General features: G+C 48.9%; 1 protein-coding gene across 1 annotated transcript in view; it reads right to left on the bottom strand.

The window, feature by feature from the left end:
• Positions 1 to 2,603: 2,603 nt before the first annotated feature.
• Positions 2,604 to 19,536, bottom strand: part of ccdc3 (coiled-coil domain containing 3) — a 30,174-nt gene continuing 13,241 nt past the window's right edge. The window contains exon 3 of the mRNA XM_033040193.1: positions 2,604 to 4,695. Within this exon, the coding sequence (XP_032896084.1) occupies positions 4,432 to 4,695 (264 nt within the window). The 3' untranslated portion in view covers positions 2,604 to 4,431. The remainder of the gene's footprint in view (positions 4,696 to 19,536) is intronic.

Below are 19,536 nucleotides of genomic sequence, written 5' to 3' on the forward strand. Positions count from 1 at the left end.
CGGTGCTGGCTCGAAGGGCCGAATGGCCTACTCCTGCACCTTTTGTCTATTGTCTATTGAACCGCAGATGCTGGTTCACACCGAAGATAGATACAAAATGCTGGAGTAACTCAGCGGGACAGGCAGCATCTCTGGTGCAGGAGTAGGCCATTCGGCCCTTCGAGCCAGCACCGCCATTCAATGTGATCATGGCTGATCATCCCCAATCAGTACCCCGTTCCTGCCTTCTCCCCATATCCCCTGACTCCACTATTTTTAAGAGCCGTATCTAGCTCTCTCTTGAAAGTATCCAGAGAACCGGCCTCCACCGCCCTCTGATCACATTGAATGGCGGTGCTGACTCGAAGGGCTGAATGGCCTACTCCTGCACCTATTGTCTATTGTCTAAACTAAACTAAACTCAACTCAACTAAAAAACCTGAGTGCCCACGAATAAAACTCAAATTGGCTTCGACCCCAAAAATATAATTCTAAAAGCACCTGCATTCAAGTGTAGCGGGCGGAAGCATGTGCTAAGTGGCCAGTCCATTATTATTTACCGAGGGCACATCTTAGCTTCTGGTTTCACTATTCAGGGTTAATGTGGAAGCTATTAATGTAATGAAGATATGGGTTACTAGAAACCAACCAGGCATCGAGTTATACCAGTGTGGGGAAACTCGAGAGACCAGAGAAACATTTCAGGAGTCAGGCTGCAAGCCTTCACCAAAAGAATGTCATTAGTCTAAAGTGCAAAGCATCTTGCAATGAACAATGGACAATAGACAATAGGTGTAGGAGTAGGCCATTCAGCCCTTCGAGCCAGCACCGCCATTCAATGTGATCATGGCTGATCATCCACAATCAGTACCCCGTTCCTGCCTTCTCCCCACATCCCCTGACTCCGCTATCTTTAAGAGCCCTATCTAGCTCTCTAATGAAAGTATCCAGAGAACCGGCCTCCACCGCCCTCTGAGGCAGAGAATTCCACAGACTCCTGCACCTATTGTCTAAAATGTTGGAGTAACTCAGCGGGACAGGCAGCATCCATGGAGGGAAAGAATGGCCGACAATTCGTGTCGGGACCCTTCCTCAGACCCGAAACGTCACCCATTCCTTCTCTCCAGAGATGCTGCCTGTCCCGCTGAGTTACTCCAGCATTTTGTGTCTGTCTGCAGTTCTTTTTTACACACATATAATGATATTCTTAATTCATAAACTGTGTGCCAAGTTGCTGGAGAACTAAATAATGACGGTGAACTTTTCAGACATGCCGGTACTCCAGAATTGAGCTAAACTCAAAACAAAACTCAGGTTGAAGGTGCCAGATAAATGAAATAAGTGTTGCCAGTTTTTTTTTGTTCGTTTTTAAGAGACATAGTGTAGAAACAGACCCTTCGGCCCACCAAGTCCACCCCGACCAGCGATCCCCGTGCACTAACACTATCCTACACCCACTAGGGACAATTTTTATATACACCAAGCCAATTAACTTGCAAACCTGTACGTCTTTGGAGTGTGGGAGGAAACCGAGGACCTCGGAGAAAACCCACGCAGGTCACGGGGAGAACGTGCAAACTCCGTACAGACAGCACCCGTGGTCGGGATGGAACCCGGGTCTCTGGCGCTGTGAGGCAGCAGCTCTACCCGCTGCCGCTAATGTGCTTGTCGTGTGTCTTTAGAGAAGTTTGGGGAAATGTTTATCGTCTTGGGCAACAGCTGTTGGCCTGGATTCATGTAGAAAAAATCCAATAACTTTGTCAACTCATAATAAAACGTTAGCAATTTCACATTCATTTATTGTCTGGCTTAATTTGATGTCCCGTGGATTATACATTCATTACACTATAAATCCCAAACTTCCTTTCATTCAGTCTGTTCCTAACTATTCTGTAATCCTGTCTGCCAATTTTGCAATGGAGGTTTGAGCCCAGAACAGTCCAGCACAGGAACAGGCCCTTCGGCCCACAATGTCCGTGCTGGACATAATCCCCTCTGTCTGGATGTGATCCGTATCCCTCCATTCCCTGCATGTCCACGTGCCTGTCTAAAAGCCTCTTAAACACCACTATCGTATCTGCCTCCACCCCCACCCCTGGCAGCGGGTTCCAGGCACCCACCCACCCTCTGTGTGAAAAGATTGCCCCTTGATTTATTGATTCATACTTCAGCTTCAAATGTGACATGTCAGAGGGTGGTGAATCTGTGGAATTCTTTGCCACAGACGGCAGTGGAGTCCACAAGTCAGTGGATATATTTAAGGCAGAGATTGACAGATTCTTGACTCTAGTACGGGTGTCAGGGGTTGCGGGGAGAAGGCAGGAGAATGGGGTTAGGAGGGAGAGATAGATCAGCCGTGATTGAATGGCGGAGTAGACTTGATGGGCCACTAACACTATCCTAGACGTACTAGGGACAATTTACAATTTTTACTGAAGTCAAATTAACCAACAAACCTGCACGTCTTTGGAGTGTGGGAGGAAACCGGAGCGCCCGGAGAAAACCCACACAGTCACGGGGAAAAGGTACAAACTCCGTACAGGCAGCACCCGTAGTCGGGATCAATCCCGGGCCTCTGGCGCTGTGAGGCAGCATCTCTTTTGTGTATTAACCAGCATCTGCAGTTCCTTCTTTCTAACTTATTTATTCATTTCTGGTTTAAAATAGGAAAACAAGACCTTGCGGTTTACCCATCATCAGACAGAGAATAATTAGCAAAGTATATATTTTTATTGAAATATATAAGACAACATTCTGCATAAGGCTGAGGAAATAAAATGTAGATTGTGATCCCCAAACTCGTTGGGGTGGTGATACAACGCTAGATAATTCCTTCGATATAAAATGTTTTCAAAAATTATATTTGTTGTAGACGTGACATATAAGTCCAGGGAAAGCTGTCGGAGAGAGCAGACAAACTACGCACTTTCTGCAGACTAACGAACTCAGTTAGAGAATGATCCCAGGAATGAGTGGGTTAACATATGATGAGCGTTTGTCGGCACTGGGCCTGCACTCGCTGGAGTTTAGAAAGATGAGAGGACACCTCACTGAAACAAGTGAAAGGCCTGGATAGAGTGGATGTGGAGAGGGAGGAGAGTCTAGGACTAGCGGGCACAGCCTCAGAATTAAAGGACGTTCCTTTAGGAAGGAGATGAGGAGGAATTTCTTTAGTCAGAGGGTGGTGAATCTGTGGAATTCTTTGCCACAGACGGCTGTGGAGGCCACAAGTCAGTGGATATATTTAAGGCAGTGATAGATAGATTCTTGATTAGTGTGGGAGTCGGGGATTATGGGGAGAAGGGGTTGAGAGGGAGAGATAGATCAGCCATGATTGAATGGTGGATTAGACTTGATGGGCCGAATGGCCTAATCCTGCTCCTATCGCTTATGAACTTATCACAGAAGCGTGTGGACAGCTGCAGTGTGCCCACACCAACACTAATTGCAACGTTTATTTTCTTGATTGCAAGGAATAAAAGATGGATGCTGGATGCACTGCCTTGCAGCAAGGTTAACACAAAGTGGCCTAATTAAAATAATGGTTTACACAGTGAGCAGTTAGATTCTCCAGCTTTCCTTTCCTCTCTGCCGTAAGGATTGAGGCCGCAAGGCTGTTGCGGAGTGGTTTGGGGAGTTTGTACAGGGCCCTAGTGAGACCACATCTGGAGTATTGTGTGCAGTTTTGGTCTCCTAATTTGAGGAAAGACATTCTTGCTATTGAGGGAGTCCAGCGTAGGTTTACAAGGTTAATTCCCGGGATGGCGGGACTGTCATATGCTGAGAGAATGGAGTGCGGCTGGGCTTGTATATTCTGGAGTTTGTGAGGATGTGAGGGAATCTCATTGAAACATATAAGATTGTAAAAGGCTTGGACACGCTAGAGGCAGGAAACATGTTCTCGATGTTGGGGGAGTCCAGAACCAGGGGCCACACAGTTTAAGAATAAGGGGTAAGCCATTTAGAACGGAGACGAAGAAACACTTTTTCACAGAGAGTGGTGAGTCTGTGGAATTCTCTGCCTCAGAGGGCGGTGGAGGCAGGTTCTCTGGATGCTTTCAAGAGAGAGCTAGATAGGGCTCTTAAAGATAGCGGAGTCAGGGGATATGGGGAGAAGGCAGGAACGGGGTACTGATTGGGGGAAGATCAGCCATGATCACATTGAATGGCGGTGCTGGCTCGAAGGGCCGAATGGCCTACTCCTGCACCTATTGTCTATTGTCTATTGTAGAGCAAGTGTGGAGTGACCGTGCTAACTGAAATGGCCCGCACCTCTAGTGTTAGCTTGAGTATATCGGCGGACGGACAAAGTGATTGCTACCGTAGACAGATACAAAACGCTGGCGTAACTCAACGGGACCGGCAGCATCTCTGGAGAGAAGGAAGGGGTGACGTTTGGGGTCGCGACCCTTCCTCCGGCCATCACTGGCCCGGTGATCCCCGCGTGGCGGGTTAGCCTTTGAGCGTGGCGACGTTAGAGTCCGGCTTGGCGTAGTCGGGGTTCCGACCGCCGCTCGAAGCTTTCTCCAGCAGCTTCTTATTCAGCTGCTCCACCCGCTGCGTGTTCTTCTTCACCTGCCGCAGGGTGCGCTTCACCCGCTTGACCTTGTCCTTCAGCTGCTTGTTGCGGCCCTCCAACATGGCCACCCTGTTGACCAGCTTCCTCACCCGGTCTTCTTCCTCAAACAGGGCCTTCTGCACCGTGGAGCACATCAACTGCAAGACAAGCACACGTCAATAGACAATAGGCAACAGACAACAGGTGCACGAGTAGGCCATTCGGCCCTTCGAGCCAGCACCGCCATTCAATTTAATCTACAGTGGCCAAAGTCCAAATGAAATGACCACACGTTTGTGTCAACAGCCATCATTATTTATCAATGGGGAAAGAGGTAGATGTTTAACTTTGGCACAAGCTTGCTGCGTTAGCCGAAGAAATGTTTGTAGGTTAATTGGCTTCTGTAAATTGTCAATAGACAATAGACAATAGGTGCAGGAGTAGGCCATTCGGCCCTTCGAGCCAGCACCGCCATTCAATGTGATCATGGCTGATCATCCACAATCAGTACCCCGTTCCTGCCTTCTCCCCATATCCCCTGACTCTGCTATCTTTAAGAGGCCTATCTAGCTCTCTCTTGAAAGTATCCAGAGAACCTGCCTCCACCGCCCTCTGAGGCAGAGAATTCCACAGACTCACAACTCTCTGGGTGGAAAAGTGTTTCCTCATCTCCGTTCTAAATGGCTTACCCCTTATTCTTAAACTGTGGCCCCTGGTTCTGGACTCCCCCAACATCGGAAACATGTTTCCTGCCTCTAGCATGTCCAAGCCCTTAATAATCTTATATGTTTCAATGAGATTCCCTCTCATCCAACTCCGGAGTGTACAAGCCCAGCCTGTTCCATAGTACACACATCTCCATCCCGGTCCGTTCAATGGCTTGGCTTGGATTGGTTTAGTTTGCTTAATTTTATTTTAATTTAGCTGAGATTATGTTATCACCATGCGTACGTACAGACAGCACTGACGTCAGGATTGAGCCCAGGGTCGATCTCTGGCGCTGTAAGGCAGCAGCTCTACTGTGCGGTTTAGTTTAGTTTATTTTGCTTGGCTTGGTCAAGTTTCAAAAGATTATCCCTAGTTTAGTTTAGTTTAGAGAAACAGCGTGGAAACAGGCCCTTCGGCCCACCGAGTCCGTGCCGACCAGCGATCCCCGCACACTAGCACTATCCTACACACAGTAGGGACAATTTACAATTTTTACTGAAGTCAAATTAACCGACAACCTGAACGTCTTTGGAGTGTGGGAGGAAACCGGAGCGCCCGGAGAAAACCCACGCAGGTCACAGGAAGAACGCACAAACTCCATACAGACAGTACCTGTAGTCAGGATCGAACCCGGATCTCTGGTGCCGTAAAGCCCCTGTCCCACTTAGGAAACCTGAACGGAAACCTCTGGAGACTTTGCGCCCCACCCAAGGTTTCCGTGCGGCTCCCGGAGGTTGCAGGTGGTTGCCGGAGGTTGCAGGTAGTGGAAGCAGGTAGGGAGACTGACAAAAACCTCCGGGAACCGCACGGAAACCTAGGGTGGGGCACAAAGTCTCCAGAGGTTTCCGTTCAGGTTTCCTAAGTGGGACAGGGGGGTAGGCCGCAACTCTACCGCTGCACCAGAGTACGGGGGGATCGCTGGTCAGCGCGGACTCGGTGGGCCAGAGGGCCTGTTTCCGTGCTGTATCTCTAAACTAAACTAAAACAGCTGCTTCACTCTGTCACCCACACTCTCGCTGTGGGTCGACTGGGCTTGTATTCACTGGAATTTAGGATGAAAGGGGATCTTATAGAAACATATAAAATTCTTAAGGGATTGGGCATGCTAGATGCAGAAAAAATGTTCCCCATGTTGGGGGAGTCCAGAACCAGGGGTCACACAGTTTAAGAATAAGGGGTCGGCCATTTAGGACTGAGATGGGGAAAAAAGTTTTCACCCAGAGAGTGGTGAATCTGTGGAATTCTCTGCCACAGAAGGCAGTGGAGGCCGATTCACTTGATGTTTTCAAGAGAGAGTTAGATTTAGCTCTTGGGGCTAACGGAATCAAGGGATATGGGGAGAAGGCAGGAACCTGGGTACTGATTTTGGATGATCAGCCATGATCATATTGAACGGCGGTGCTGGCTCGAAGGGCCGAATGGCCGACTATTGTCTATGTTTCTCAAGGTCACCGATGGAGCGGGCGTGGTGTGGTTCTAACACTAGCGGTCAGTCATTAGGGGCTGACACATCAGCTGATAGTCCAGCGGTTCACACCTCATCACCCTCCTTCACCACCGAGATAATCGGATGCCTTGCGTTCTCCAGCTGCGTCTGAGCAGATTCCTGGCCCCTTCCCGGGAAAACAACGGAAAATATCCCCGGAATTCCAGACTTTCGATTTTGCGTAGGAATCGCTATTGCCTCAGTTAATGTCAAATAGTTTCATTTAGTTTAGTTTGGAGATACAGCACGGAAACAGGCCCTTCGGCCCATCGAGTCCGTGCTGACCCGTTCACACTAGTTACCCCACTTTCTCACTCCCACTCCCTACACACTAGGGGGCAATTTACAGGGGGGCAATTAAACCTACAAACCCGCACGTCTTTGGGATGTTGGGGGAAACCGGGGCAACTGGAAGAAACCCACGCGGTCACAGGGAGAACGTGCAAACTCCACATAGACAGCACCCGAGGTCAGGATCGAACCCGGGTCTCTGACTCTGTAAGGCAGCAACTCTACCGCTGTGCCAGCGTGCCGCCCTGAACAGGCTTTCTTAAGCTGAGAAAGAACGAAGTTAGGCACAAAAAGCTGGAGTAACTCAGCGGGTCAAATAACATCTCTAGAAAGAAGGAATGGGCGACTTTTCGGGTCTGAAGGAGGGTCTCGACCGCAAACGTCACCCATTCCTTCTCTCCAGAGATGCCTGACTATCATGACTACTCGTGTCAGCTTTGGACGACACCAGCGGGATTGTGTCACTTCTGTCTGCTGTTCGACGCTTGGTAATAAAAAGCCCCTGTGTAGACAATAGACAATAGGTGCAGGAGTAGGCCATTCGGCCCTTCGAGCCAGCACCGCCATTCAATGTGATCATGGCTGATCATCCCCAATCAGTATCCCGTTCCTGCTCTGAGGCAGAGAATTCCACAGACTCACAACTCTCTGTGTGAAAAAGTGTTTCCTCGTCTCCGTTCTAAATGGCTTACCCCTCATTCTTAAACTGTGGCCCCTGGTTCTGGACTCCCCCAACATCGGGAACATGTGTCCAAACTCTTAATAATCTTAGGTAGACAAAAGTGCTGGAGAAACTCAGCGGGTGCAGCAGCATCTATGGAGCGAAGGAAATAGGCAACTTTTCGGGCTGAAACCCTTCTTCAGATCTTATATGTTTCAATAAGATCCCCTCTCAACCTTCTGGACTCCCCCAACATCGGGAACATGTTTCCTGCCTCTAGCGCGTCCAAACCCTTAATAATCTTATATGTTTCAATGAGATGCCCTCTCATCCTTCTAAACTCCAGAGTGTACAAGCCTAGCCACTCCATTCTCTCAGCATATGACAGTCCCGCCATCCTGGGAATTAACCTTGTAAACCTACACTGGACTCCCTCAATAGCAAGAATGTCCTTCCTTAAATTAGGGGACCAAAACTGCACACAATACTCCATTGTCAAACAGAAACCTGACCTCCCCTTGTCTTATCTTTGTTTGGGTTCATGAAGATGTTGGGAATCTGAGGAATGCCCGATCCCCCCCTTGGCAGAGTGGTTGAGCGATTGTGTTACTGTCCAGGCAGGGTTTAAGTTCGCCACTGAGAACTTTAGCAAGCAGGCAGATCTCCACATCAGCCGGGAGTGCAGGTTTATGACTTGGCTCAACTATGTGTCGGAAGGAACTGCAGATGCTGGTTTGTGACAAAGATAGGCACAAAAAGCTGGAGTAACTCAGCGGGACAGGCAGCATCTCTGGGGGAAAGGCATTGGGGTCGAGACCCTTCTTCGGACGGAGAGTCGGGGGAAAGGGAGACGAGAGATACAGATGGTGATGTCGAGAGATATCGATCAAATGAATGATAGATATGCAAAAAAAGTAACACTGATAAAGGGGACGGGACAGTGTTAACTGTGGGCTGGGTGAAAATGAGTTACAGACAATGAAACTCAACAAGGCGACTTTGAGGCTGGTACAACTACTTGGGTGGGGGAGGGAGGGAGAGAGAGGGGATGCAAGGGTTACTTCAAGTTAGAGAAGTCAATGTTCACACCGCTGGGCTGCCCAAGCGAAATATGAGATGCTGTTCCTCCAGTTTGCGCTGGGCCTCACTCTGACAGTGGAGGAGGCCTAGGACAGAAAGGTCAGTGGGAGGGGGAGTTAGTATTTAGCGAAACGATCCCCCATTCTAACATTGATTTCTGTAATTTCAAGTAACCGTTGCATTCCCTTTCACTCTGTCCCTCCCCCACGGAAGGTGAGAGATTCAGGAGGGGCCTCGGGGGCAAATCTTTCACGCAAGGGGCAGCATGTATCTGGAATGAGGGGCCAGAGGAAGCTCTAGAACTCGTACAAATACGACTTTGAGAAGTCAGTGGTGGTGAATGTGAACAGTCTGGGGAAGGGTCTCGATTAGAAACATCGTCTGTCCATTCCCTCCACACATGCTGCCTGACCCACTCAGTTCCTCCAGCACTTTCTGCTTTGCCTAAGATTCCAGCATCTGCAGTTCCTTTTTGTCACCAAATCTTTCTTCCTATTTTCTTCTCCGACAAACCCCGCTTCCCATCGCACTCCCCACACGGATAAACTTGCTTTTCCATTTCTTCTAGATACCCCCAAAACTCTGTCTCAAATTTACGCTGCCTTCAAACCACGCAGCTTTAGGTTTATGGTTTAGTTTGGAGATAAAGCACAGAAACAGGCCCTTCGGCCCATCGAGTCCGCACCGCCCAGCGATCCCCGTACACTAACATTATCCTACACACACTAGGGACAATTTACAATTTTCACTGAAGCCAATTAACCTACAAACCTGTCGTCATTGGGGTGTGGGAGGCAGGGTTGCCAACTGTCCCGTATTAGCCGGGACATCCCATATATTGGGCTAAATTGGTTTGTCCCGTAGGGGACCGCCCTTGTCCCGTATTTGGCCGCCACTACTCGGGTCGAGGGGACTGTCGGGTCGTCCGGCCCCGCCTCACCCGTCCCGACGTAGTGCAGCCCATGGAGTGCAGCAGCAGCAGCAGCAGCAGCATCAGCGCCTCGCCCGTGGCCCCGTCGGTCGCTCGGTAGCCCGGCCAGCTGTCCGACCTTCGGACCTTCGCTCACCGCTGACACCACCACCACCCCTCCTTCTCACGGCCGATCATCGGTTCACGAGTTGGACGGGGCGCCGGACTTTGCGCGCGACGTCTCGCGGCCCCCGGGCCAAAACTCCTCAGCTGGCCCCGCCGGCTGGGCTTTGTGTGCAGTCCAGCACCCGGGGCCCAACTCATCATTCACCCAGCCACGGCCCAGTCGGTCAATGGACTGCCGTGGGGAATTTGGAGTGTGGGAGGAAACCGGAGCACCCGGAGAAAACCCACGCAGGTCACAGGGAGAACGTACAAACTCCGTACAGACAGCATCCGTAGTCGGGATCGAACCCGGATCCCTGTAAGGCAGTAGCTCTACTGCAGCACCATATATAAGCTCTGGATTCATACCGTAAAAAGTTAGCAAGCAGCAGCTGATGTACGCACACTGTCCTGTGTTCAGCATCATTATCCAGCTGCAGTATTGTGCCTGACAGATACAACAATTACTTACAACCTGCTCACCAGTTCATCATTTCTGGATCACAGCACAATCCTTTTTGCAGTTTAAACGTTAATGATTCCTTTGCTGGTAAGAACATTAAACAGTGCAGCACAGGTACAGGTACAGGCCCTTCGGCCCACAATGTCTGTGCTGAACATGAGTCATAGATGATACAGTGTGGAAACAGGCCCTTCAGCCCAACCCATCCATTCCGACCAACATGTCCCACCTACACTAGTCCCACCTGCCTGCGTTTGGCCCATATCCCTCCAAACCTGTTCTATCCATGTACCTGTCTAACTGTTTCTTAAACGTTGGGGTAGTCCCAGCCTCAACTACCTCCTCTGGCAGCTCGTTCCATACACCCACCACCCTTTGTGTGAAAAAGTTACTCCTAGTAAATCTTGCCCCCCCCCCCCCCCCCCCCTCACCCTAGGCGATGTGGTCTGGTTCTCGATTCTCCTACTCTGGGCAAGAGACTTTGTGCATTTAGCTTGTTTAAGAAAGAACTGCAGATGCTGGAAAAATTGAAGGTAGACAAAAATGCTGGAGAAACTCAGCGGGTGAGGCAGCATCTATGGAGCGAAGGAGTAGTTGACGTTTCAGGTCAAGACATGGAAAGCATCTATGCAGCGAAGGAATAGGCGACGTTTCGGGTCGAGACCCTTCCGGGTCTCGACCCGAAACGTCGCCTATTCCTTCGCTCCATAGATGCTGCCTCACCCGCTGAGTTTCTCCAGCATTTCTGTCTACCTTTGTGCATTTAACTGATCTATTCCTCGCTTGATTTTGTACACCTCTATAAGATCACCCCTCATCCTCCTCTTCTCCATGGAATAGAGACCCAGCCTGCTCAACCTCTCCCTGTAGCTCACACCCTCTAGTCCTGGCAACATCCTTGTAAATCTTCTCTGTACCCTTTCCAGCATGACAATATCTTTACTTTAACACGGTGCCAGGGCCGAAACGTTGCCTATTTCCTTCGCTCCATAGATGCTGCTGCACCCGCTGAGTTTCCCCAGCATTCTGGTCTACCTGCAATCCTCTAAATGTCTGAAGAAGGGTATCGACCCGAAACGTCACCTATTCCTTTGAAGAAGGGTCTCGACCCGAAACGTTGCCTATTTCCTTCGCTCCATAGATGCTGCCTCACCCGCTGGGAAACGTCTTCTCATTTTGTACTGTACAATTGATGCTTTGCAAGATGACAATAAAAGTTGATTGAGTGATTGAGTTTCTCCAGCATTTTTGTCGACCTTGCATTGCCCTATGATCAGATCCAAAGTGGAGCATTGACCATGCCAGATAAGATTAATGACTTACAATCTACACACCAGTAAATAACAACTAACATTTCTGTATTACAGCACAGTCCTTTCTAATCTTTTTTTAAGTTTTGATGTTAATGAAACCTTTGCTGTTAAGAACACAGCACATAGAATTAAAGGCCCCTTATTTATTTGTCGATATCCAAACTAAGAATGATGACATGGCCAGTCCATCCTCCTGCAGTGGTTTTGAAACAAACACATTGACGAGCTACATTCCTTGTGGAAACACTCCATCACCAGCTGACCTGTCCCTGGTCTCTGAGGATAACTCAGCGAGGATAATTCCCACTGTGAAATTACACAGGCTTCACTCGCTGCCGAATAATCTCCAGGCCGAGTTATTTTTAAAAGTTGATAGCTTCAAGGGAGCAGAGTTCTGTGGGTCCTGGTTTCAATTCATTTTGTAAATGCAAATACAATTGCAATGAAATGTAATTATACGATCATTATCTGGCAGCTATGCAGAGTACAGGTCTCCTAAAGTGAGTTACCAGAGTCTGATTGAATGCAGAAACCCAGATCAGGTCTTCAGCCGTCAGAGACACAAGAACTTTATCATAGTCTGAAGATCAAATTGTTGTTTTGTAAAAAACCTAATTAGTCTGTGCAGCCAACTGTTTACTTTAGACTTTAGAGAAGGTAAACACAAATAGACAATAGGTGCAGGAGTAGAGGCCATTCGGCCCTTCGAGCCAGCACCGCCATTCAATATGATCATGGCTGATCATCCAAAATCAGTACCCGTTCCTACTTTATAGAAACATAGAAAATAGGTGCAGGAGTAGGCCATTCGGCCCTTCGAGCCTGCACCGCCATTCAATATGATCATGGTTGATCATCCAACTCAGTATCCCGTACCTGCCTTCTCTCCATACCCTCTGATCCCCTTAGCCACAAGGGCCACATCTAACTCCCTCTTAAATATAGCCAATGAACTGGCCTCGACTACCCTCTGTGGCAGAGAGTTCCAGAGATTCACCACTCTCTGTGTGAAAAAAGTTCTTCTCATCTCGGTTTTAAAGGATTTCCCCCTTATCCTTAAGCTGTGACCCCTTGTCCTGGACTTCCCCAACATCGGGAGCAATCTTCCTGCATCTAGCCTGTCCAACCCCTTAAGAATTTTGTAAGTTTCTATAAGATTCCCTCTCAATCTCCTAAATTCTAGAGAGTATAAACCAAGTCTATCCAGTCTTTCTTCATAAGACAATCCTGACATCCCAGGAATCAGTCTGGTGAACCTTCTCTGCACTCCCTCTATGGCAATAATGTCCTTCCTCAGATTTGGAGACCAAAACTGTACGCAATACTCCAGGTGGGGTCTCACCAAGACCCTGTACAACTACAGTAGAACCTCCCTGCTCCTATACTCAAATCCTTTTGCTATGAAAGCTAACATACCATTCGCTTTCTTCACTGCCTGCTGCACCTGCATGCCTACTTTCAATGACTGGTGTACCATGTCTCGCTGCATCTCCCCTTTTCCTAGTCGGCCACCATTTAGATAATAGTCTGCTTTCCTGTTTTTGCCACCAAAATGGATAACCTCACATTTATCCACATTGTACTGCATCAGCCAAACATTTGCCCACTCACCCAGCCTATCCAAGTCACCTTGCAGTCTCCTAGCATCCTCCTCACAGCTAACACTGCCCCCCAGCTTCGTGTCATCCGCAAACTTGGAGATATTGCCTTCAATTCCCTCATCCAGATCATTAATATATATTGTAAATAGCTGGGGTCCCAGCACTGAGCCTTGCGGTACCCCACTAGTCACTGCCTGCCATTGTGAAAAGGACCCGTTTACTCCTACTCTTTGCTTCCTGTTTGCCAGCCAGTTCTCTATCCACATCAATACTGAACCCCCAATGCCGTGTGCTTTAAGTTTGTATACTAATCTCTTATGTGGGACCTTGTCGAAAGCCTTCTGGAAGTCCAGATACACCACATCCACTGGTTCTCCCCTATCCACACTACGAATAGGAATGGGTGACGTTTCGGGTATAGTCTGAAGAAGGGTCTCGACCCGAAACGTCACCCATTCCTATTCTCCATAGATGCTGCCTGGACATTGTGGGCCAAAGGGCCTGTTCCTGTCCTGTACTATTCTATGTTCTAACTCGGTGGCGCAGTGGTGGAGTTGCTGCCCGACAGCGCTTGCAGTGCCAGAGACCCGGGTTCGAACCCGACTACGGGCACTGTCTGTACGGAGTTTGTACGTTCTCCCCGTGACCTGCGTGGGTTTTCTCCGGGTGCTCCGGTTTCCTCCCACATTCCAAATATGCCCAGGTTGATTAGCTGGTATAAGTGTAAATTGTCCCTAGTGTGTGTAGTAGGATAGCGTTAGTGTGCGGGGATCGCAGGTCGGTGCAGACCCTGTGGGCCGAAGGGCCTGTTTCTGCGCTGTATCTCTAAACTAAACTACATCCTTTTATTCTAAGGCTGTGCCCTCTGGTCCTGGTCTCTCCCACTGTTGGAAACATCCTTTTGTATTTTGTTTCCAACAAGCTTAGTTTAGTTTATTGTCGCGTGTATCGAGCTTTTGTTGCGCGCTAACCAGTCAGCGGAAAGACAATACATGATTACAATCGAGCCGTCCACAGTGTACAGATACAGGATAAAGGGAATAACGTTTAGTGCAAGGTAAAGTTAGATCAAGGATAGTCCGAGGGTCACCAATGAGGTAGATAGTAGTTCAGGACTGCTCTCTGGTTGTGGTAGGATGGTTCAGTTGCCTGATAACAGCTTTATCTCTATTTTAGTAAACCATTCCCTGCATTTCCATGTGTCTAAAGTAAATTGCTGTTTGTTTTATTGAAATTGAATCAAAATGCACATAAATTATACGGCACTATCTGCACTAGTTTTCCGCCATGGTTAGAGCAGGAGTTGCCACAAGAGACTGCACCTTTGTCAGACTGTACTTAATGAGATAAAATATGATACGGCAAAGTGTGGTTAATAACTGGCCTAGAAGCCGGCGTTCTGCTCCATCGACACGGAGACATGTTTGGCCAGTGGAGGAATCCTAATCATTAAATTAAGGAACTAGACGGATGATAAAAGGCTAGTCTCAGTAACTGGATCGTGGTCTGATCTGGTTGACCAATCCCTTTAGGGGGGTCACGGTGGCGCAGCGGGTAGAGCTGTTGCCTCACAGCGCCAGAGACCCGGGTTCGATCCCGACTACGGGCGCTGTCTGTGCGGAGTTTGCACGTTCTCCCCGTGACCTGCGTGGGTTTCCGTCGGATTCCTCCCTCCCTCCAAAGAGGTGCAGGTTTGTAGCTTAATTGGCTTCAGCAAATTGGTGTGTGTGTAGGGTAGCGTTAGTGTGCGGAGATCGCTGGTCCACGTGGACTCGGTGGGCCGGAGGGCCTGTTTTTCCACGCTGTATCTCTAAAGTCTAAACATCTTTCACCGGAGGGATTCGGATGTTCTATCCTGCTTATCACACACTCTTTAGCTTTTCAGCTTTGGCCTTTGTCCGACCATCATCGATTCAATGGTGTACTAATAGTTTTTGTCACATTAGTTTAGTTTAGTGTATTATTGTCACGTGTACCGAGGTACAGTGAAAAGCTTTTGTTGCGTGCTAACCAGTCAGCGGAAAGACAACACATGATTACAATCGAGCCGTCCACAGTGTACAGATACAGGATAAAGGGAATAACGTTTAGTGCAAGGTAAAGCCAGTAAAGTCCGATCAAGGATAGTCCGAGGGTCTCCAATGAGGTAGATCTTAGTTCAGGACCGCTCTCTAGTTGTGGTAGGATGGTTCAGTTGCCTGATAACAGCCGGGAAGAAACTGTGCCTGAATCTGGAGGTAGACAAAAATGCTGGAGAAACTCAGCGGGTGAGGCAGCATCTATGGAGCGAAGGAATGGGTGACGTTTCGGGTCGAAACCCGGAAAGCATCTATGGAGTGAAGGAATAGGCGACGTTTCGGGTCGAGACCCGGAGGGTCTCGACCCGAAACGTCACCTATTCCTTCGCTCCATAGATGCTGCCTCACCCGCTGAGTTTCTCCAGCATTTCTGTCCACCTTAAAGATAATTCAAAGGTCTCCAATGAGGCAGATGGGAGGTCAGGACTGTTCTCTAGTTAGTGAGAGGATGGTTCAGTTGCCGAAGTACAGTGGAATGATATTGTTGCCTTCAGTTCAGTAAAATCTCACTAGACATGGGCACAATCGTACCCAAGTACAAGAGGCAGCACGCTAGAGTCGACACGGTCCCAGCACCACCCTCACAACCTCTCAAGTATCCACCTATCACTTGCCAGGCTTTGTCCCACTCCCACCTCTCTCTTTCTCCCCCCCCTCCCCCCCCGACCCTGCCACAATCAGCCTGACGAAGGGCCTCGCCTCGAAATGTCACCTATCCATGTTCTCCACAGATGCTGCCTGACCCACTGAGTTACTCCAGCACTCTGTGAAACGTCACCTATCCATGTTCTCCACAGATGCTGCCTGACCCGCTGACGAAGATCTTGAAGAAATCCCACACAGGTCACGGGGAGAACGTGCAAACTCCATACAGACAGCACCCTTAGTCGGGATCAAACCCGGGTCTCCGGCGCTGTGAGGCAGCAGCTCTACCCGCTGCGCCACCGTGCCACCCACAGTGTCGGGGCAGAGAATGATGGCGGTCCCTGATGTTGACATCAAGTAAATAAACATTGGAGCAAGTATAAAGAAACCGAGAGCTATCGGCGGGCGTCAGATATCCTCGTCAGGGGCTTGGGTTTCACAAGCCCGTAGGAACTGCTGAAATGTCACCGCAACGGGGCTATGGAGAGCAGCTTCACACTCAGATCCCTGCCAGAACTCGGTGGTAAAAAGGCAGATTAAGGACAGATGTCAGGAAGTTGTTTACACAGAGGGTGATCAATAGGTGGAGTTAGACAGCGAGTGGAGACGAACAGTTTAAAATACTCAAACTGTTTAAGAAGGAACTGCAGATGCTGGAAAAATCGAAGGTAGATAAAAATGCTGGAGAAACTCAGCGGGTGAGGCAGCATCTATGGAGCGAAGGAATAGGTGACGTTTCAGGTCGAGACCCTTCTTCACACTGAGTCAGGGGAGAGGGGAACACACAAAGATATGGAAGGGGAGGTGTGTGTGTGTGTGTGTGTATGTGTGTGTGTATGTGTGTGTGTATATATGTGTGTGTGTATATATGTGTGTGTGTGTATATATGTGTGTGCCCAATATGTCACCCATTCCTTCTCTCCAGAGATGCTGCCTGACCCGCTGAGTTACTCCAGCACTCTGTGAAACGTCACCTATCCATGTTCTCCACAGATGCTGCCTGACCCGCTGAGTTACTCCAGCACTCTGTGAAACGTCACCTATCCATGTTCTCCACAGATGCTGCCTGACCCGCTGAGTTACTCCAGCACTCTGTGAAACGTCACCTATCCATGTTCTCCACAGATGCTGCCTGACCCGCTGAGTTACTCCAGCACTCTGTGAAATGTCACCTATCCATGTTCTCCACAGATGCTGCCTGACCCGCTGAGTTACTCCAGCATCTTGTGTCTATCTTCAGTGTGAACCAGCATCTGCAGTTCATTCCCATGTTGAATACAATGCCGCCCTTGTTTAAAATCAGTGGTGGCGCTTGCCTGACCGTAGCAGCTGTAAAACAGTTGTATTCTTCAGAACTCACCCTGGGGTTAACGAATGGGATAAATTAATATTAACTCGACGGGCATCGCACAATTTTGTTTTAAACTCGCAAACTGCAGAGTAGGAAGAATCAAAGGGTGACATCGGCTTAAATACTTCACTGTGTGGGTTGCATCAGGAAGTAACAATACATCGCTCCCATCCACGCTCATTACCGCAAAGAGAAACAGTGCTTTAGAGACAGCAAACATCAAAAGCTTGTCTTGTTATTTCCGGCTGCAAGTCATAAAACAGGATATCTTCTTTCCCCGCCTGTGGGTTGGGGCATTGTAAACTAAAAAAAACCGCACACACAGCTCGAAGCATCAAAGAGGCGTTGCAATTAACACATGTGAATGCACAGCCATCTCTTCACCAGCTTAAGATAACTCACTGTGTCATTTGGCCAGTGGTCCTCAGAACACTCAATTACCCACGGAATGTGACCTCACACAGAACCAGTTGGTAGAAACATAGAAACATAGACAATAGGTGCAGGAGGAGGCCATTCGGCCCTTCGAGCCAGCACCGCCATTCATTGTGATCATGGCTGATCGTCCCTTATCAATAACCCGTGCCTGCCTTCTCCCCATATCCCTTGACTCCACTAGCCCCTAGAGCTCTTGGGGCTAGACAGAAGTTCTGGAGAAACTCAGCGGGTGAGGCAGCATCTATGGAGCGAAGGAATAGGCGACGTTTCGGGGTCGAGACCCGGAAGGGTCTCGACCCGAAACGTCACCTATTCCTTCGCTCCATAGATGCTGCCTCACCCTTCAGGGTCCCAACCCGAAACGTCGCCTATTCCTTCGCTGCATAGATGCTTTCCATGTCTTGACCTGAAACGTCAACTATTCCTTCGCTCCATAGATGCTGCCTCACCCGCTGAGTTTCTCCAGCATTTTTGTCTACCTTCGATTTTTCCAGCATCTGCAGTTCTTTCTTAATAGACAATAGACAATAGGTGCAGGAGGAGGCCATTCGGCCCTTCAAGCTAGCACCGCCATTCAATGTGATCATGGCTGATCATCCACAATCAGTACCCCGTTCCTGCCTTCTCCCCATATCCCCTGACTCCGCTATTTTTAAGAGCTCTATCTAGCTCTCTCTTGAAAGCATCCAGAGAACCGGCCTCCACCGCCCTATGAGGCAGAGAATTCCATAGACTCATAACTTACTGGGTGAAAAAGTGTTTCCTCGTCTCCGTTCTAAATGGCTTACCCCTTATTCTTAAACTGTGGCCCCTGGTTCTGGACTCCCCCACACCGGGAACATGTTTCCTGCCTCTAGCGTATCCAAACCCTTAATAATCTTATATGTTTCAATGAGATACCCTCTCATCCTTCTAAACTCCAGAGTATACAAGCCCAGCCGCTCCATTCTCTCAGCATATGACAGTCCCGCCATCCCAGGAATTAACCTTGTAAACCTACGCTGCACTCCCTCAATAGCAAGAATGTCCTTCCTCAAATTAGGGGACCAAAACTGCACACAATACTCCAAGTGAGGGAGTTAGATGTGGCCCTTGTGGCTAAAGGGATAAGGGGGTATGGAGAGAAGGCAGGAACGGGATACTGAGTTGGATGATCAGCCATGATCATATTGAATGGCGGTGCAGGCTCGAAGGGCCGAATGGCCTACTCCTGCACCTATTTTCTATGTATCTATGTAGTATCTAGACTTTGCTTGGGTACCTTACAATCCAAGAGTATGAATGTAGAAACAGGGAACTGCAGATAGAGAGTGATAGAGTGATACAGCGTGGAAACAGGCCCTTCGGCCCAACTTTCCCACACTGACCAACATCTCCCATCTACACTAGTCCCACTTACCTGCAATTGGCCCAAATCCCTCTAAACCTGTGATAGACACAAAATGCTGGAGTAACTCAACGGGACAGGCAGCATCTCTGGGGAGAAGGAATGAGTGACGTTTCGGGGTTGAGTTACTCCAGCACTTTGTATCTATCTTCGGTGTAAACCAGCATCTGCAGTTCCTTCCGACACATTCCCTCTAAACCTGTCCTGTCTGTGTAAATGGTTCTTAAATGCTGTGATAGTCCCAGCCTCAACCACCTCCTCCGGCAGCTCGTTCCATACACCCACCACCCTTTGTGATAAATAAAAGTTACCCCTCAGGCTCCTATTAAATGGTGGTTTACAAATCAGGACGCAAAGTGCTGGAGTAACTCAGCGGGTCAGGCAGCATCTCTCGAGGAAGCAAATAGGTGACGTTTCGTGGG

This window comes from Amblyraja radiata, chromosome 21 (assembly GCF_010909765.2).
Source record: "Amblyraja radiata isolate CabotCenter1 chromosome 21, sAmbRad1.1.pri, whole genome shotgun sequence".
In the NCBI taxonomy this organism is placed as follows: Eukaryota; Metazoa; Chordata; class Chondrichthyes; order Rajiformes; family Rajidae; genus Amblyraja; species Amblyraja radiata.